Genomic DNA, 22,020 nt, shown 5'->3' with positions numbered 1-22,020 from the left:
ATGTACACATACATGTACTTTCAATTGTTTTCTTGGATTATTGAGACTTTACTGTGAATCTGTGATACTTGTCTCTGTTTTTACAATGCTTGTATTAAAATACATAAATTATTTGCAAATATAGACACTCTTTTTCTTCATTGATTTGTCTGCAAGAAGCAAACTCCTTACACTGAACAAGTACTTGGTGCTGATAGAATATACACAACTTATGAATGTTTTATTTTACCCTTCAAAGTTTTATTACCTTTCAAATATTTCAAATCCATTTACATTCTTGTATTAATGCTTGATATTATAATATCTTCTGTAATATAAGTGTAAATTAGGAGGTACTAAGAATATTCAATTGGTTACAGCTTGGGTAATGTCACACACAACTCATGAACTCCTCAACAAAGGTTCTACTGAAATTTCAAAAGCAGAACATGGATTGTTTAAATCAAACTTTGTCACAACATCGGGGTGTAGTACTCCTATCTTTCCTATAGGCTTCCCTCTCAATATCACAGTTGCACAGCGACCTTGGAAATATGTTGGATCTAAAATAACCAAAAGAGAAAAATTTTATAATCTGAAATCTATCAAGGAATGTCCCTTTCATTCAATCAATTACATTTTTACAACCCTATGAAAAAATACAGTTTGAAAGAGTACTAATTAGTGGGTATGGAATACTTCCATATTGTGACATACTTTACAATAAACTTGACTATATCTTTATAAATACAATTTTCTTCCTCAATCAATGTCAAACAGAGTAGTGTAATAGATTTGCAAGTCATCGAATTTGTAACCATTAAATATAAGAATTTTTCAAAATTAATTTTATTGTTAAATATTTTACAATATTATAATCAAAAACAAGGAAAATAATTTAAATACGAAGTGTTTTCATCCAGATTGACATTTCAAGGTTTGTCATACTACCTCAAGAGTTGATTTCTCTTAAGTGTTGATTAAATATCTTGTACATATTGGCACTGACCATCACATGCTTCGATGTAGTATCCATCACTCCCCTTCTGGAATGGAATCTCCATCAGCTGCATGACCCTGTCCAGCAAACCCTTCACGATCTCAAACCCTGAGGATTTGTTATAGTTCACTGCACACATCCATCTCTCATTACGAGCTCCAACATCTGTCAGAGACCAAAATATAAAACAGAATTTTTTTTACACGTCAGTTCTTAAAATTTAACCTGGTATGGCACAACTATTCATGGTTACAGCGAAGACACTCATAATTAAAACTAATAATAAAGTTGTTTTCATTTCCTATACTACATATATGTACGTGTAGTTTTAAAATGCCAAAAAAATTATATAACATAATATGTTAAAACAGTTTGTTTTATGGCAGAATAAAATACTTGAGTCAAGTTCTGTTCCTTGACAAATTCTCCAAAACCTTACCTTTTTTAGGATCACACATAACAATGTCTGAGATTTCAAACAGCTTTAGAGGTAATGGCATGTTTTTATTTTTACTGATGGTCTTCAGTATCCCTGGCAGTAGTGTTGTCCTAGCAACCTGTTGAAACACATAAATTACATGTGCATTCAGAAATACTGCAAATTATCTCCCTTGAAATTACAACACAACATGAATTGCATGGTTAAAAGTACATCATACCTGAAACTCCAATGTTTTTGGATTGGCAATGTGGACAGCATTCACATTCTTGATATTTTTGCCTAATTTGTCTGCTACATCATCTCGTGAGCACTGTTTAAAAAAACACATGAAAAAAGAATATCTCCTATAAAATAATTTTACAGTGTACTTGAAATATACGTTTTTATGAGTGATCTATCATACCTTTACCTACACAAATGTAATAATGCCTTCTTCAACCAATTTTGACTTTATATAATAAAGCTTACCTCAATCTTGAGTTAGAAATAGCTTTTATTATGTTGGTTACCAAAGTTTCATCAACTGAAGGAAGTCAAATCACTCACCAGAGCAAATGTGAGAACCTCTGTGAATCCAGCTGCTGCAATTTCTTGTCTCAGTAGGTCCGACAGTTTGTTGATGGGATACTGCAATTCAGTTGTTGAGCATAAGTTAAATAAAGCAATACATAATTCTATGGTATTAAACTGAAATGATCACCATACTCTGTTTCAAGTTCTCACCTGGTTCCCAATACAGTTTGTTTGAGGAATTGTTTTCGTTATGTGGTTGTATCCATAGGCAATGGCCACATCTTCCATGATATCACAGGCATGAATTACATGTATTGTAGTTAAGGATAAAAAAATATGTACATGTACATTTATGGAATATAATGATAAACTAAACTAAGCATGTTCTTCAAAATAAAAGAGATGCATTGTTGTTAAGGATATCATGCCTAGTAGGTGGAACCTCCACCATGATTTTGTTACCGCTGTCAAAAGGGGTAGATACCAGACACATCTTGGTCAGTAGTCGAGCCATCTCACCTGGAGGGATGCTGTAAACAATGGACATGTATATTGTATCAATGTAAGTACATGTACGTGGCATAAAACAACAAGCAGATAGGGGTAACTCCACTCTCTAACATCCCTGGAGTTTCCAAGGAGTAAGTTACAACAAAGGATCTGTCATATCAGTGACTAGCTATTCATACATAAAATCTTTAAATAATTCTTTTTATGTTATCAAGAATCCTAAAAATCAATCACTGGTGTTATGGTTTGCTGAAAGCTTGAAGATAAATCACATTAAGAGATTAAACATGTAAACTGATATACATGTATGTTGTTTGTACATTTAATATTGGCCAGATTTATATCATCTATCCATATATAACAATTCAACTATGAAACATACCATATTCCTATCTTTTGGTTTGTTTCAGACACATCAATTTCTTCAAGTCTGTAATGAAGTTCCTGAAAGACAAAACAAATATTTTCTGTCAAACCTTAGGTATGATATCCAGCTTAATGGTGCCAACATAAAACTTAAATATACCTATTAATTAAGTTAACAACACTGAGATGGTAACCATATCAAAGGGCCCCGTTTAAATAATGGACAGTAGGATGAAAATAATTTCAGACAATTTTGCTTTGACCTTGACCTATAAGTTTTCCAGCTAGCATAAAACTTCTAATTCAATCGCATTACCCCTTACATACAGGAAATTTAATTCATTAAACAAATGGTAAATAATCTACAATCTAAAACTGATTATAAAGAGATCTGCTATGGCCTTCACAATGACTTGGTTCAAGGTCACTGCACGCCATTAACCAAAAAGCTCTGTTTTAGTAAGGTATTAACAAAATAGACCTAAGTGGAGAGTATATACCGGTATATGCTCTTAAAAAAGGTTTTTTGTGTAATCGGATATGACCTGGACACTTTACCTACAAACATCATTCAAGGTCACTGCATATGAACCATGTGGGGTAATACATATACATCATCTGTATATGAGCCAGATTGGAGCAAAAGGAGAGGAGATGCTCTGGACAAGGATTTTTCATATAATTCTGCTTTTACCTTGAAAATTGGTTTCTCTGAAAACAGGAGTTTTGGTAGTCCTATTCAGATTTTTTTATTTTTTTAGGGGTGGGGGGGGGGGGGGCTACAACTCCATAGGATCTCCGTAGCTGGAAGTGATTCACTCCTGCACCGATTTTGGCTCAAATCGTTTTTAAATGACAATTAAACCTGAACTCATACATTGTAGTTGTGTGTGGCATAAATTAATCCAAAAATATCAAGTTTAGTCCATACATCAGTTATTTTTAATCTGAGTTTGTCTGCCATGATTACCAATCTTGATTGGTTTTATTTTGGGACAGCCAATGATCAAGTAAAACTTGTTTGGTTAGCTTGGTGGCTATATATATGAGGTGTGGGCTGATTTTAGGGAGAAGAGGTCTGGACGCTGAGCAGTATTTTCAAGTATTTTGAGCCCTTGCTGTGTGAACATTGTTGTGTCTCTTTTATCCCTTGCTGAGTAATCTCGGGAACATGTGATCAATGTAAATGGAGAACTAATGGACCAAACAGACGGATGAACATCTTCACTAGCCAAGGTTTTTCTGATCCGCACCGCTTCTCACAAACCCTTAGCACATCGTGCTATCAAAAATCGGGATTTTTTTCCCTGGATTTTGATTGGGGTTTACTGAAGCCAATCAACCAATCAAAAAATGCAAAGTATATCTGATTAAATCAACAATGTTTTCCTACTGTTAAATCACCAATGTCTCTAACACAAATAGCTCAAAACCCTTATTTTTCTAGTGTTTCTATTTGAGCCTTCATAATGCATGTATGATTCAATGGTGCAACAACAAGTACGGTACACCAGATTGTTAATCAACAGAGGCATGCACTCATAAATTGAGAATTTACCAACTGTTTACTGCTCCCAGTATTTCATCTTTCGAATGAATTCAATCTACATGATCTATATCATGTATATGTAACATTTCACATTATTTCTATATATTGAATACACTGGGCATTACGTATACAACATTCTTCCAACTTGTCAATATCGATGTGCCATTTCTGCACCAGGTACGTATATCGTACAGCATCTTTCATCATTTGGCTGATTTAAAAATAGGATAGGAATCACGTGACAAAAAAAATCCTGACTTTTGATAGCACGATATGCCAAGGGTTTGTGAGAAGCGGTGCATATCAGAAAACCTTGGCTATCGAAGATAATGAAAGAATGGACTTTCACTTCTATGCCACATTTGACATCATAGCTGATTGGAGGAAGGACAAGGAACTAACACAAGACACTAGTTTACTTGCTAAAATAAAAGAAATGCACCAGCAGTTCCTTTGCAAGTCTCAGCTCACTTTTACCAAGGAGGAGGAATCTCTGATGAACTTGCACATCAGTAACCTAGAGTTTGCCTGTTGGGATACTTTGAGGAACGTGCCACCCTTCATTGGGACCAGAATGAGGGCTACCCACAATTCAGTGGGGAGAACCTCGTGGCACCAGGCGGTGTACCATAGTCATTATGCCAATGATTTTTTATTAACTTTAGTTATATATTTGTCTACTATATTTTCCGCCCTTCACTGGGACAAGAATGAGGGCTACCCACAATTCAGTGAGGAGAACCTCGTGTCACCAGGCGGTGTCACAATAGTCATTATGCCAATGATTTTTTATTAGCTTTAGCTATATATTTGTCTACTATATTTTACAATAGTATTGTTTATCAAAACAAAGTTATCGTTCATATAGCCTGTGTGGATTTCGTTTGCTTTGGCATTGTGAGACCTGATTGCCTACATTTTCTTTATTTTTTTATTGCTACAACCTAGTTACCAATGTTGATTCTTATGTAAATTATTTTAAACTTGATGGGACGGAATGTGATATATTGAGGCATGGTGGATCAAGGTGGATTGTGGTGGAACGACATTGACAATGTGGACGATGGAGGCCTGTGGAGAACCATAAAATAATATTTTCTTTGTAAATATGTAGATAAATTTATTGTTTATTTTTTTTTTTCATACTGTTGTTATTTATTGGATAACAGGAGTCATCCAAATGAATTAATAATTGGTAACATTAAAAGAACCTACATGTATCACAACAGTTCAGCTGTGACAGGCAGGGTCTCCCATGTGTTGTGTAAGCTAACAGAGGGACTGAATATAGCACTTGAGACAAAGGTTACAAAGGTGGATTATGAAGAAGAGATAGTCAAAGTTGTATCGGAATAACAGCAGACAAGGTGTTAGTGACACTACCCCTGGCTGTTCTACAAGATAAAGATCATACACAATATGTGAATGAAATATGAACCAGATTGGACCAAGGAGAGAAAAGATATGCTCTGGACAAACGATCTCAGACAGATAGACAGATGGACTACCCTTGACCTACATACCTCATTCAAGAACACTGCATACCCTTTGACCATAGACACTCTGTGAGTGAAGTATGAGCCAGATTTGACCAAGGGGAGGTAAGATATGTCCCGAACAAGGATTTTATATTTAATTATGCTATGATCTTAACCTTAATAAAATGGTTCAAGGTCACTACACATCCTTTACCCAAAGGCACTCTGTGGAGGAAGTATGATCAAGATTGGGCAAAGGAGAGAGAAGATATGCCCCGGACAAGTGATCTCGGTCAGACAGACTGATCACTATAGGGTGCCCCCACAGTGGGGCCCTAATTAAGGGTCAATATTACGGTAATGAATTCACATTACAACTAAAACACACTGGTTGAGACTTTAGTACATGTATATTCATGGTGTTTGAAATACTGATGTTCTAGATACTGAGGTTCAACTGTACAAACATGTAAACATGTACAGTTTCCTACCTATATATACACCATGATGAAATACCGTAAATTCCTAATTAAAAGAGAGGAATTTATATTCGTGTTAAATCGCTGGAAGCACCCCTCACGGATCTTAAAACTTCGCCATTATTTTCTAAGAGTTGGGAACTATAAGAAATATGGATAACTGTTCCGAGGTCGCGATTTTATATTCTTGTGATTTGATAAAAAAAAAAAACCATACTTGTGTAATAAAGAAATTTACAGTACATACATCACTTGATACAGTTGATGTTTATAACTTACTGGGTACATAACACTGGTTCCACATGGATTCACCACTTCCACAGACTCAATCCCCCTGGACACAAAGGAAAAAAAACCCAATTAAATAGTTTACATTCATTTTCAATCTAAAATTAACAGATAAATTCAATCTGAGAAAAAAACTACTAGCACTATAATTTCCTCACTCATATTTCGGGGAACAGTATTGGCTGAACATGGTGACAATAGTATCCAGCGTGATCTTTGCCTTGTTCAAGTCGGTGGCTGTGCACTCAATGAACACATTCCTTGTATTCAAAGTTATCTTACTGTGTTCCCCTTAAATCAGGAAATATAAATAGATGCAGTTACAGTATATTTGGTAAATAACAGAGGAGGAAAAAACCCAATGCTTATTAATAGGTGCAAAACTCCATGCACCAAAAAAATCTTTAAAATATGATATCAATACTCAATTAAAACTCCCTAATCAAACAATTTAAAAGATGTAAATGTACATATCCCGATTCATGTACAGTTCAGTCAAATATTAATATCTTAGTATGTAAGTCATTAAATTTGGATTGATAATGTTAATATTCATGGGCATATGGTATATGTTATTTGACTAACAAATATATGGCTGCATATCAGAAAACAAAATTTACTGTGTGTACTAGAAACATGCAGACAAAACTCACCATTGATAATCGGTGGCATAGACAACACTACTCCGTTGCTGTCATAGATAACAGGGTACACAGGTTTGTCCTGAATGATGGGAAGGTACTGCTTAAGATGGCTCTCATTCTAAAAATTAGACCACCTTCAGTTACACAAAAGTAATCTGGCTCAGATTAAGGTACATGGATTCTCAAATATGGGAGGTAACTCTCTCAAATTTAAAGAAATACTTCGGAATCAATAATACCAGTACATGTATTTGTGATAGATCAATTTTCCTGGATTTCGTTGATACCCCTTATTTATGAATGTCCACATTGAACAAATTATGAAATTTAATCTATATTCTAGTACTTCTGAAAATGAATCCATAAAATTTCATTCTCTTGCCCGTATCAAAAAACTGGAAATCCATGAAAATTGACCACTAGGACTTTATAAGATTCCACAATACACGTAAATGACTGCTTTAATATAATGTTTAATTCAAATGACCATTTCAGTTGATATTATGAATACTTGTGCAGTTTAAAAATTTAACTTCTGATTATCTCAGAAAATCATCATCGCTATAGCATTTTTAATTTAGGCAACAGTGGGATGATTAACCTTTAATGATATACATGAATATTCATGCATATCGTTTTTGATATTATTAGACTTGAACATACTGAGTAGAGTTCCATGAGTTGGCATGCTGTCATTTCCTGAGTTTGATTTAATGCCTTAAACTTGATCTTTGATGGTGGTTTAGCATCATAAAAGAATGGTCCTTTAATTGTGTCCAAGTCATGAGTTCCAATGGCCACTAATGTTCTCCTCCTGATAAAAGTTAAACATTGTTATTTTGAATATAGTGAAATTGGTGGATACTCGATATCTTTTTATTTGAAATATGAAGTTAGTTCCCTTTGCAATTCTTGCAATAATCTGCTACATCATGTATTGATTTTATTTGCCTGAGAATCAAAAGATTTTTTTTTTTTTGGCAAAATACTTTCCACTCACCTGCAGAGATTCTGGTGCAATTTGTCTTGAAGGTCGATGAAACTTTTGTAGCTCTCCTTTTGGAAACAAAATACCAAAGAAAAATATATGTTGTTTTTTCTTTTAAAATATTTGTTGAAACTTGACACCCATGTACATGATGGTAACTTACATTTGTGTTTAGATAAAGATGTTATTTAATAGATACTGTAAATATGGAAATGTATTCTAAATACAAATAGCATTACACATATATATGTCACTCACAGGAGTAAATGTAATATTCCTTAAAATAGCAGCCACAGCAAATGGTCTCACTTTGGCAGTCTAACAGAGAGAAAACATGGGTATTACATGTAAATATATTCATATCATTTAAAAACGCACATACAGGCTAAAAACTTTTTAGAAGAGCTATAACTTTCTGCTTTGCATATATTAAACATAGGTAATCACAGATTACAAAGCTCACCGAGACGAGACATCACCCTTATGAGACTGCACCTTATGAGACCACCTTTATCATATTAAATGAAACTTTATGATCTTTGATATTCATGGATTCTGTTTTGACACAATATCATATATCATCTGTTTTGACACAATATCATATATCATCTGTTAAAAAATTGTATGATAATCATATGTTCATATGTTAATCAATACAATAATATAAAATTAAATATTGCATCCTATAATATTTATCACATTTATGATACATATATCATATAATACAATAAAATACCATAATAAAAAATGATGAGATATGATATTGTAAGGTATGATATGACATTGTATTGTGTTATAAGTTATTGTATTTGATCAAATAATACAATATCATAATATATAAAACAATATAGTTTTAACATTGAAACATATGATATTAGATTGTATAATATAGTATGATATTGAATGATACTGTATCATTTTTGATACATAATATGATATTGTATCATATGATACAATATAATTTGATACAGCATTGTATCATATCAAATGATACAATATTATGTGATAATTAAAAGTAAAACATTACATTATACAATATTATATTATACATATTGTATCATATGATACAATTATATATTTTACAATATCATACAATACAATTTCACATGATGTGATAATATATCATATAATAAACCAATATCATATTATACAATATCGTATGATACGATATTATATAATATTACAGTATCATATTATACAATTTCATTTGATATAATTCTATATTACAGAAACTAATATCATATTATTTTATTATACAATATTGTATGATACAATATTATAGAATATACAATATTGTATCGTAGGATACAATATTATATTTTGCAATATCTTATGTAATAGTATCATGTGATAAAATAATAAATTAAAAATACAATACAATATTATACAATATTGTATCATAATATACAATACTTTACATAACATTATCATGATAGAATATCATAACATAAAATATCTAAAAAATTGATACAATATCATATTGTATCATATAATTTTTTATAATATTACATATGATATTATATTGTATCATATTAAACAATAATGTTTCATACCATACAATACAATATCATAGGAATCATGTTATATCATTTATCAACAAACATCTATCTTTCGAGCTGGTTTGAGTGAGGTAGGAAATTTCATTACCATCCTTGATAATGGAGATCAGGCTCTGCATCTGAAGCAACCTCTGCGTTTCATTTATAATATAGTTAAATCAACTATGCAAGCTATCATCTATAAAACATGTGACCTGTTCCAAAAAAACTATACCTCAGCCAGCATCCGAAACCTATGGCTCAGATTCAGCATTCAAGCCTGTAAGGTGCATCAGTATACATAAGACGCATCTCCATGCAAGTTTGGTGAAGTTCAGACCAGTAATAACCAAGATATCATCATCAGAGGGCACTAGCAATTAAAACCTTATCCTGCTCCAGCATCTGCAACCTATGGCTCAGATTCAACATCCATGCCTGTCAGGTGCATCTGTATCATAAGACACACCATCCATTCAAGTTTGGTGAAGTTAGGACCTGTAATAACTAAGATATATTTTTTAGCATCCTTGATAATCGAGATCAAGCTCTGCATCTGAAGCTTCCTCTGTGATTCATTCATATTACAGTTTAATCAATTATGCAAGATTGAAATAGTACTATTATCTATTAAACATGTGACCTGTTCCAAAAAACTTAACCATATCCAGCATCTGAAACCTATGGCTCAGACTCAGCATTCAAGCCTGTCAGGTGCATCAGTATCATAAGACGCACCATCCTTGGAAGTTTGGTGAAGTTAGGACAAGTAATAACTAAGATATAATCATCAGAGGGCACCTGTTTCAAATACTTTAACCAGCTCTAAAAACCTTAACCTCCTCCAGCATCCGAAACCTATGGCTCAGATTCAGCATTCAAGCCTGTCAGGTGCATCAGTATCATAAGACACCCCATCCATGCAAGTTTGGTGAAGTACGGACCAGCATTAACTTAGATATTGCTATCAAAGGGCACCTGTAACAAAAACCTCCTCCAGCATCCAAAACCTATAGCTCAGATTCAGCACTTAAGCCTGTCTGGTGCATCAGTATCATAATACACACCATCAATGCAAGTTTGGTGAAGTACGGACCTGCAGTAACTTAGATATTGTTATCAAAGGGCACCTGCAACAAAAACTTTAACCTGGTCCAACAACCTTAACCTCCTCCAGCATCTGAAATTTAGGACTAAGATTCAGCATCCAAGTCTTTCAAGTCCAATAGTAGGTCCAGATGCATCATCCATGCAAGTTTGGTGAAGATAGGACAAGTAATATCTTAGAAACAGGACCTGCAACAAAAACTTAAACCAGGTCCGGACGCCGACGCTGAGGGTATAGCATAAGCTCCCCTTGACTTCGTCTCGGTGAGCTAAAAAACGTGACTGGTGACACGATAAAAAAGATTTGAGCAGTCAGAGTCCTTATATCATATTTTACAAGTATTCTTATTTTATATCAATCATTTATAACTGAAACTTACACTTGGTAAAATTCGAAGCTTGGCAGATTTTCCAGTCCATGCCGGTATTGACGTATATATAGGGGCCTTAATTCTGAATTAACAAAAGAAAACCGAAATAAAAATATCATCAAATACTAGTATATACTGTAAATGCACATAGAAAATTTAATCAATAAAGTGTAAGTAGATAGTGTAGTCAATAATCTTACTTTTCTAAAAACACAAGTAGGCCTCTGGCTAATCCTTCTATGCAGAGCAAATCATACCTATAAATGTAAAATTAAAAAATTTGTAGCATCTCTGCATCTCATTTTAAAATATTCAAACATAAATCAAATTTACTTCCTGTTATATTGTATTTCACATTTTTTTACAGTAAAACATTTCCAACCTGTTTGCTCCAATTTCAACCTTCCATTCTAATGCAGAATCAGGGTTTTCCGCTATCTCTTTTTCATCCTGTTATCATGAACAAGAGCAATTTAAAATTGAAAACACAAATCTATGAGAATCAAAAGGAGGCAGTATTTAAATGTTGTTATACATACTGGTTCTTCAGGCTCGACCCCAAATTCAAAACAAAGTTCATCAAATTCCTCAAAAGCTGGAATGGAAATTCAAACATGTCTTATACCTTATGACCATCATAATTTTGTGGAGGAATGCATTTTTTTTAAATTCTGAAACTGATCATCAGCAGTAACAAGGCACATCTTTAGTAGCAAGAACATACATGTATATCAGTCTAATAGATTTGAACAAAGCTGTTAATTGCTTGAGGAGTATCAGAAATATGTTAGATTCACAGTTCAGCAATTTTTGGGGAACCAAATGATTTATACATGTTATTACATTTGATGGAGTTATATGACAAAATGAGGAAGTAAAATGAAAGTAAAAAACCATGAATAGACTCTTTAGTCAAGTAGTTTAACATGGAAAAAGCTAATGATATTATATATAATAAAAAAAAGTTACTCCACTCAAACTAAGTGTGTCTATCAAAATCGTGTTTTAAATCATGTTGAAAATCTCGGGATTTCTTCCTTTTACATGTATTCATACATTGTCAAATGTAAGTGTCAGTCAACTGGATATCCAAAGTTCTGAGAAATATTGGTAGAGAAAATAAAATTGGCAATTATATTAAAGTTGCTATAAAGCTATGTAAAATGGAATGACATTTAAAAACTGTTACCACTGGTACATTAACCCTTTACAAAAATAAAAAAAAAATCAAAATAAGTTAACAAAATTCATATTTTAAAATGACATGGTGGTTCATAAAAGTTGTTTTACTTTTTTAAAATTAAAAAAAAAAATTAAATAGATAATCATCATTTCAAGAAATTTGAGTTTACAGAGGATACATACATTCTAAATCAGACCCTACCAGCAAGCTTATACCGGTAAATGCCACTTACAATTATAACAATTCATTCGGAATCACAAATATTCATAAACTGGGTTGTTTTTGACATTGATATGAGTGTCATCTGGTTGCAATTGTTACCACTTAAAAATAGTTAAAATGGGGATGAGAATATTGAGAAAAGAAATGGAATATGATGATCGTATTCAGAAAGGAATGCATCTTAACAAATTAAAGAAATAGTGTTTCAAGACTGCTTGCTAGAGAGAAGTACCATGCTGCAGTATTTGCATGTGCTTTTGTGTGATTATTGAGAAGGAAGTTGAATATATTTATGTTGGACCAAATAATATAATTTTATTTTGTTCTTTTGAAATAGCTCTATTAACCAATGAACACTTATTTTTCAAAAGATTATATTAATATATTTTCTGGTGAAAAATAAAACACATCAATGTGTGTTGTGCATTCTTTTGACAATATAGTGGTTTGCGATTCACCCTGTCCTTTTAAATAAATTCTCATGCATTCCTTCGATTTCTACCAATAATTCACAAATCTAAATTACAGGTTTATTTACCGGTACTCAGAATGGATAATCATACTAGACTTTTATCACACCTGTTACTGTGGTACATGTAAAAACTGTTGGATATAGGGGTTATTTTCATCCCTTAACAATCCTAACCAAAGTACTTTATAATTATATGGTACTTGAAAGCACTTATCAAGCTTATTTGGAATACATGTATTTGCATAAAAATTTCATTTAACTGAAACAAAAGTCAACATTTTAACCATATGACTTAAGTCAATATCTTTCCCTTTCTGTAAAAACAGTTCATGTGTTTTTCTCACAACTTGGTCAAAACTCAGAAACTCCTTGCATCATTAAAAATCATTTTATCAGGATCATAAATTTTTTAATGACAAATGAAGTTTTCATTTCTGTTTCAGGTTTTTTTTCTAATCAAACTATCTGATTCATGCAAAAATAGGAAGTAAAATTCATAAGAAAGACTGAAGTCAGCAAATCAACAACTCAAAAGCATTTTTGTGAAGTTTGATGAAAATATCTACTGTTTCTTTGAATCTTGAGTAAAACAATAGGTAGGTCAAGGTTAGAAAGTATCCTTACAGTTCAACTCTTTTCAGTTGGTAATACATATATGTATGAAGTTTGCTGAAAATATTTTGGAAAGTTTAATTGAAACAGTCAAACTAAGCTAAACTCAAATTCAAAAAGATAACACATTCAGTGTCAAAGCAATGGTCAAGGTCTAAATGTGCTGATGGCATGACCAAATACCAGATTATGCATAACAATCCCTGTCTTCTACAAAACTTGCAGTTAATAGAATGTCCACAGTTCACATAGAAGAATTAAGCAGTATAATGTCAAACATTGAGAGTAAACTATACTTGACATGGCAACTTACTATCACTTGAATGAATGTATTAATTTTTTACTGCGCTTGAGTTTAATAATCACTCATTGGGTGTGCTTGATTTTTTTTCTTCAAAAAAGTTGTATTCACCGGTTTTGCAGGTTTAATAACATTCACATTTACCAGTTTCAGTTTGTCAAGACTGAGAACCATCTCATCTCATTTACTTAAATAAAATTGAATTTATAATATTTTCTCTTTATTTTCACTTTATTAATATGTTAAACAAATAAGTAACGTATATCTTATCAAATTAGGCTATATATCTGGTAAAATATGTCCATATGATGATGCAACCAGTTCTACCACATTACACCTTAAGTATGGGTGATCGACTTACTGTAACGTTTTCCAAGCGCTTTGAACAGATCTTCCTTATTTACCGTTATTGTCGGCATGTTTAGATACTCCTTAATAAATAGCTATGACCTATATCAACTAAAATCCTCTCTGCAGATTTCTTAAACTGCGAAACACGCCGGTAGACACATTGCAATCTGATCTTTAGCGTCTTCTAACGCAAAAGAGTTCGATAGAGTTACACACAAAGTTCCCCTTTTTAAATCAGCATTTGGTTATGCCAGTGATCTAGTAAATTGTGATTGGTGTTTTGAAGTAAACCGTTTAAATAGTAAAATTAGACGAGTAAATTTTAAAGTAATATTTATCATGTTAATAAAGTATACCGTTATGCATCGGGATCGCGATGCTAAAAAGCTACAGCAGAAGGATCATCATCAATCAGATCTTACTTTACTGATCTATGATCATTGTGGATCTCATGGCTAGATTCAAAAGATATCGCTATAAAATCATTGTTGCTCTACTTGTTATAATAATCTTATTTTACTTGTATTCTCAAAAAGGTAAGTTTAAAAATACTTTTTCTTTCACCAGTGATCCTAACATGGTAACAAACACTGACACAGTCTATATCATCTCTTGATAAAGTTAATCATATTGCTTTATCAAAGCTATTCTGAAAGCTTGATAAACTTAAAATTTACATAGCCAACTTAACTATGTAGCTTAGTCAAGAGATTGTGTCAGAACTGTTCCAATATTATGACCTGTCTTGTCAAAGATTGTAGTATACTAAGTAAAAAGAAGTACATATTTTGTTTAACATAAGGCCAAAATTATGGTGTTCCGATGGGGCCACTGCAACCTTCACATTTTTGGGCAAAGATGTGGTGGTGCAAAGTTGCAAAGGCGAAAGTTAGAAGTTGTGCAGGCATAGGAGGCAAGATGCGACGGCAAAGCACGAAGGTCGAGAAGGTGAAGGTGTGACACTACTATCGCTCCTTCAACTTCACACTCTCACCTTCACAACTTCGCACTTTCGATTTTGCCTTTTTTTATTGCATTCAACAAATATCGTTTATTTACATAGAAATTGATGCAGCACCATACTCGCCTGAGGTTTGCTGATTATATAATCTCAGATGTTATTCGAATGCATGTGCTAGAGGCCATTGTGCTTACTATGAATGTTTATTAATATTTTACTGTGTTAGGTGACATATATGTTTACCTATGCTGACTATGCCTAATCAAAAACACATTATACTCCTTATAAAATGTAATGCCCACCATAATGTGTACATATGCACTACCAGACTCAGGACCTCCCCCCCCCCCCCCCCCCTTTGAAAATTTTGTATTATTAATTTCACAATACACATAGTAATATTTATTAATTTCTCATAGTAATATTACTAAAAATATGCCTCAGAATTACTATCCCTGAGATGCCTATATTTCCATCAGAGCTTTTCTAGATAGTGAAAATTCTTGATTGTTAAAACCCTGATACCCCAGAACACAACTGTGGTCCAGAAGAAGTTCAAAGTTTATCGTAGAAATATATAGGAAAAAACCTTTAAACGTTGGTCAATTTGTGAAATTATGAGGCAAACCCATCAAACTGTGGAATTTTTGTCAATATTTGTAAGTTATACAGTATTTTAGAAGAGTTTCATATAAAACTAGAACTGTCCTAATGGGACTAATACCCCCGCTAGGCTAATTTCAAATGGGACAAATAATTGAATTGAATAATAATTAAGGTTTGGAACACATACAAAAAAAAAATTCTAGAAATGTAAAAAAAAAAAAAAAATAGTTAACAAAGAAAAACTAAAATCAAAATTGTCAGAATTTCACTGTAAATACATATCTATAACAGTAATACATTTACAAATGTATGTATTTGATGATATATTTTTTTAATTTAATTGATTCAAAGAAAAACCAACAAAATGACAATAACCCCTCCCTTTGCAGTGAATAGAAATACCGGTAGCCAAGCAATGCTCTTCTGTTGATAAAACTTTCAATATCTTTCTAATAAGAGTCTTGACAGATGCAATTAGTTGTTTCAAATTTTCCTCACTTTCTCCTATGGCACAATTGAACTCCAAATCAGAAAATTGATCCCATAGGACTATGATTTTCTTTGATGAGCTTGTTAAATTTAATAAACTCCCAAAACATTACCATAATTACCATACTATGTAAAAATATGTAAAAAAGAAAATTTAATATTACAAACAATTTTAAAATTGCCAAAACACTTCAATCATATCAGTAATTTTGAATTTCATTTAAATTAATGCCCAATAGGGTCACTTCATCAAATTACTTGACAAATAAATTTAAACAACCTCTAAAAATAGTTTAACTTCTTTATTAATAATTATATTATTTATTTCCTTATAATGATAGACCTTTTGGTTTACATGAAACAGTTTTAAAATAGCCCCAAAACCATCACCCATTTTACAGATTATCAATTTCCCCTAAACACATGCTCCATCTGAACCATGGCTCAGATAATGGCTCCCTTGGGACAAATGAATTCAGCCACACTTGTCTTTGATGTTCTCATTAGCTCCTAAGAATTTATCATTGACAAACAAAAACTTTGCATTGTCAGTTGATAGAATACTTATAAAAAATAATTTTTTTTTTATTAATTAAGACATAAAGACAAAAAACTCCATCTGGATGTATTTATATAAATATATTTTAGAGTGTTTTCTATTAATTAATTAATAAAATCTGTAAGGATTACCTCCCTTACTTTTCAACATTAGTGTACAAAATATAGAATAAGGAAAATGAAAACTGTCATAAAATCATTAAATCTTGTCTGATCTTAAAAAAAATTGCAGGTGCACATCTTCAGATGGTGTTCAACATATGTACAAATTTTCAAACTGTTCCATGCAGTATTAAATAAAAAATTCTATAAGGGGGACAAAGTTGCGTCTACAGACAGACGGACAGACGTACAGACGGACAGACGGACAGACGGACAGGGTGAAACCAATATACCCCCCTAAACTTCGTTTGCGGGGGTATAAAAAATTGTTAAAAATATCAATGCAAGAACTGCTGTTCACATGAGTGATGTGGCCCATGGGTCTCTTGAGCTTTTTGTATTGCAATTTGAAAATATTGAAAATAAGTATTGTCAGTTGTTATAATGGTAATGGGAAATTTTTTTATAAAAAACATTTTACTGCAGCTTAAATCTGGGTCTGTATGATATTTACAAGGCCCTCCATGAAACACTTCAAACATATCACTTATCTCGGCCAACTTTTTTCATTCTAGAGTATGGAAGTGAACTGATGAGCCAACAAGAGTTCAAACAGCCTATGGACAGGCTGTCAGAGCAATTACTGTTTCAAGGACAAAATAAAAACCTACATTCCAACAACACAACTAATGATAGATTTCTTCAGGGAGCAGCAGGATACTGCAACTTTCCAAACCCTGCATCAATCAAAGAAGGTATAGCCAGGTCAAACTTATTAAATTGACACTGATCTGAAATTTCAAGTTGCCAGATATAATACCTGATTTATTTCATATTCGTTTATAGGCAGTCATCATTTGGATACTCAGGGGTACAAACTACAACTGGCTCTGATGATGATCAGACATGGTGATAGAACGCCTCTACACACCCTAGCAAACAGACCAAACCCGAGAATCAGTTGTAAATTTTCAAAGAATGAAAAACAAACACATTGGATTGTTGATAAATTCATCACCAGAATGCAAAATGCGGATAAAGATGGCAGTTTTGAATCCATGCAACGTTATCCTAATCAGCCATATTGCCGGCAATCATATTTAACACCTCAAGGAGCTGTGCAGGAGTTGTTGAATGGTTTACAAGCTAAACATAAGTATATTGATGGATTGGATTTGTTTCAACAAGATTTCAGTGAAAGAAAAGTGCTTGTGAAGAGCACAGTGTACCCAAGAACATACCAGAGTGCAAATGCCTATATGTTTGGATTTTTGTCAGATTATGACACTCGATTGAAAATTTATAAAGCTAAAACAGATTTCTGTTCAGAGAAAGACTCAGGATTAAGTTGTCATTGTCCAGGCTTGGAAAAGTACAGTAAACCACTGAAGAATATGAGAAAATTGAGTAAACCTCTTCTACAAAGCATTGCGAACTTCAAACGAAAAATGAGCAGGATCCTCAGCGTAGATGTTAAAGAGATAAGGTCACTTACACATGTGTTTGATTCACTGATGGTTCGAGTTTGCCATGATGTTCCTTTACCATGTAATAAAGCTAGAGACTCTTGTGTAGATAGAACAATAGTGGATACCTTGTGGGGTTTAGTTGGAGATGACTTACTGCATCATTATCTGTATAACGAAAATCACTTAAAAACTCAGCATTTAAAGTTTCATCCATTGTTAGTAGAAATGTATGCAAGGATGAAAAATATCACCAAAAGAAGTTCTTCTACTAAATTTGTATTATACTCTGGGCATGATATAACATTGACTCCATTTCTAATGTTGTTAGGTATATATGATGGCAAATGGCCTCCCTATGCTTCAACATTAGCACTGGAACTATATAGCAAGGAGGAGGGATCAAAACTTCACTATTTCTTTAAAGTTATTTACAATGGCATAGATAAAACAAGAGAATTGAAGTTTTGTAGAGGGTTAGACATGTGCAAGTTTAAATATTTTGAACAGTTTGTTAATACCCATCTTGAAAATATGGGACTTGATGACTATGACTCGGAATGTCTTTCTTCTTGACATCAGTCTTTTTACTAGGATGTCTTTCTCATAACCATTTCACCTCGTTAACCGTGTTTAATTAAATGACAGAATTGTACATGCATTACAAAACTTCAAATATGAAACACTTAATAAAATGCTTTATAACTGCATTTATATGGTAATTATCATTGACTATTCACTGTATTACCCATTAAACATATTTAGCCCCAAAAAGTAATGCTATTTAATCAATATTATAACTTTTATGCTGAAGTAAAAGTTCATTTAGTAAAATGTGATTGTCAGTTTAAAAATAATCTAATAACTGAATGATGTAAAATACCATTACATACTGACCAGTAAGTATCATTTCATGAAGTTGATTAATTTCATGAAATGTACATTTTGAAGCCAAACTTTGGGTTTTTTAAAAGAAATTGTGGGTTATATGACAATGTAAGAACACAAGTATTAAGTAATGTTGACAAATTTATGGCTTTTTAGATATTTTTTGAATTTGTTTTATCACTGTTGTATTGTGAAATGATTGCTTAAATATTTATAGATTGTATGTAATTATTATTCTAGGATGTCTTTTGCATCTGTGATGGTATGATATCATTATTTCTAAATTGAATTCAATAAACCATCATGTGTACCAAAAATTTATATCAAAAAACATGTATAGAATGGGTGCTAGTACCTTTTTATAACTGTATGAAAATAATAATATGGAATTTTAATATTTATATATTGCACATAAGTTTATGTTTATCTTTAAAAAGAGCTTTTAAAGAGCTACCATTTGATCATTTCAGGATTGTTTAAGTGTGTGAAAAGAGAATTAACTTAGTGTAATGTGGAAAGGCAAACTATTACATTACAAACTGTGTGATAACTGTTAGTAGTTTTTGGAAAAACTTTTTGGTGGGGTATTGTCACAAAAAATGGTCAAAAGTTGAAAAACAAGTGTGTTTGATATTTTTTAATTTAGGCTGGTTGAATTTAGGATTTAAACAGTACTGATTTAGCAAAATACATAATAAGATTGTACTTGATACTGAATTTGAGAATTGGTCAATTTGAGTTGTAGGTGTCGATAGTTATTCTTGTACAAAAGTAATGTTGATATACCAGTATACTGGTATAAGATTCAACTCATATGACACTGTCTTGTTCAAAGTGAAAAACTAGTCATAGGAATTTGTACGGTAATTACGCTCATGTCATGGCCACACTACGTGTTGTGTATTATTGTTTCAGAATTAAGGCTATATTGGAATAGTAGGTTTGTTTTGTAGCAATTTAGACTATGTAGAAACTGTTTGGGTGCTCATATATTTGAATATACTTGCCAGCCTTAACTGCATGTTGATAAAACTATGTACAGTATACAAGAAATTGTGTATGAATGAGCAGGTGGCTGATGTTTGAACCACTGATTGTGTTTTATATGTACATATACATGTACATGTTTATTGTGTTGTTACAAGCCTACACTGTGGTTTCATCAATATTCGTTGAATACCAATTTTCGTGGATTTCGTTGTTAAGTTTATCCATGAAATTAAATGTTCATTGAAGTGCAGTTTCTGCTATCAATTTGTATTAAAAGGATCATTGTCCATGAATTTACACATCCTTGAAACCGTGATTTTCACTTTATCCACATAAATTGATACTCTTGAGTATTAATGAAACCACAGTATTTCATACTCATAATCTCAGGGATTTAGGGATTTCTAAGCATTATGATGCCAATTCCTGGGCATTTTTTAAGGAATTGGCTGATATTGTGGTTTGAATTTTTTTGTCCATCATTTGATACTTGTTTACTTATAGGTAATGAGTAATCTAAAGCAAATGAAATAAAAATGTATATATACTATGGGATCAAATATTTTAGGTATAAATGGAGCAATGTTTTACACCAGTGCATATGGCAGAGGGTTGAATACTTTAATCATTTTCAACATTTGTTATCATATAGGAATAATCAGGACTTATTGGTACAGTATTCATGGAAGCATTATCCATGTTTATTCCATTTTCCTCAGTTGATAAATACCCCATTTTACAATATTTATTATTTAATTTAAAAGTATTGAATTTGTTTATTAAAACAGATTTTTTTAGTGGAAATAGACCAAAGCTCACACAGCCTCGATTGTAAATGTGTTCTGAAATAGTAAGACAACTTGCTAAGGTTGTTATGCAATGAACAGTCAGCAACATAAAAAAGGACACTGACTGTAACTTGTCTATGGACTTGTGTAAAATTGTAGTTATATATTTGACAAAGTCATGTGAATACATCTTGGGGGTTAGCACACCTACTCTTTAAATACCGATATTTCGTACATGTTTTTTTCCTTTGCAAATGACCAGGATGATTTATATTTATGACTTTTGAAGTACATGTATCTGCTGGCATTGGGGACTATTTTTTCTGTCCAAAAATACACTGTCCCTGGTGACCACTGTCTTCATGTTTGCATATCATTGTATACTAGTATGTAATTGAAAACTGGTGAGTATGTGAAGTTCTCATACAAGAACATATAATCAGAACAGTATTTTTAGGGGGGGGGGGGCTATAGGGACTACATTGATAAATTTATACATTGCTGAATTAAGTTATGAATAATTTCAAGTCATTATTGTTAAAATTTTAAGGTACAATTTGTTGATGTATTACCTGTATTAAGAATAAATCTAATGGAAAAATTCTTGCCTTAATCCTCTTATTCCCTTCCCCCTTCTCTTTTCATTAGGTCTAGTGTTCACATTACAAATTTTCTGCTTCAATTAATTTTGAATTTCTTTTCTACTGAGTAACAGATATGAGGTGGTGAAAACTTCATATTTTAATTGTAAAATTTCAAAATGAATAATACATACATTT

The 22,020-nt window shown here is 32.3% G+C and overlaps 2 protein-coding genes across 2 annotated transcripts; one reads left to right on the top strand and one right to left on the bottom strand.

Annotated features, from left to right (window-relative positions):
* Positions 1-201: 201 nt before the first annotated feature.
* Positions 202-14,593, bottom strand: LOC105343358 (phenylalanine--tRNA ligase beta subunit). Its single transcript, XM_011450684.4, has 19 exons — positions 14,404-14,593; positions 11,792-11,847; positions 11,635-11,702; positions 11,453-11,509; positions 11,262-11,334; positions 8,495-8,554; positions 8,249-8,304; positions 7,912-8,062; positions 7,258-7,366; positions 6,763-6,895; positions 6,596-6,650; positions 2,827-2,888; positions 2,358-2,464; positions 2,145-2,245; positions 1,968-2,048; positions 1,639-1,731; positions 1,419-1,536; positions 989-1,144; positions 202-542 (listed from the first exon to the last, which is right to left on the bottom strand). The coding sequence occupies exons 1-19, from the start codon at positions 14,459-14,461 to the stop codon at positions 382-384; spliced, it is 1,755 nt and encodes a 584-aa protein (XP_011448986.3). The 5' UTR covers positions 14,462-14,593; the 3' UTR covers positions 202-381.
* Positions 14,594-14,721: 128 nt separating this feature from the next.
* Positions 14,722-21,980, top strand: LOC105343356 (2-phosphoxylose phosphatase 1). Its single transcript, XM_011450679.4, has 3 exons — positions 14,722-14,929; positions 17,685-17,864; positions 17,956-21,980. The coding sequence occupies exons 1-3, from the start codon at positions 14,827-14,829 to the stop codon at positions 19,149-19,151; spliced, it is 1,479 nt and encodes a 492-aa protein (XP_011448981.3). The 5' UTR covers positions 14,722-14,826; the 3' UTR covers positions 19,152-21,980.
* The last annotated feature ends 40 nt before the right edge of the window (positions 21,981-22,020 follow it).

Source organism: Magallana gigas, chromosome 3 (assembly GCF_963853765.1).
Source record: "Magallana gigas chromosome 3, xbMagGiga1.1, whole genome shotgun sequence".
Taxonomy (NCBI): Eukaryota; Metazoa; Mollusca; class Bivalvia; order Ostreida; family Ostreidae; genus Magallana; species Magallana gigas.
This window is presented reverse-complemented; position numbering and strand designations above follow the sequence as displayed.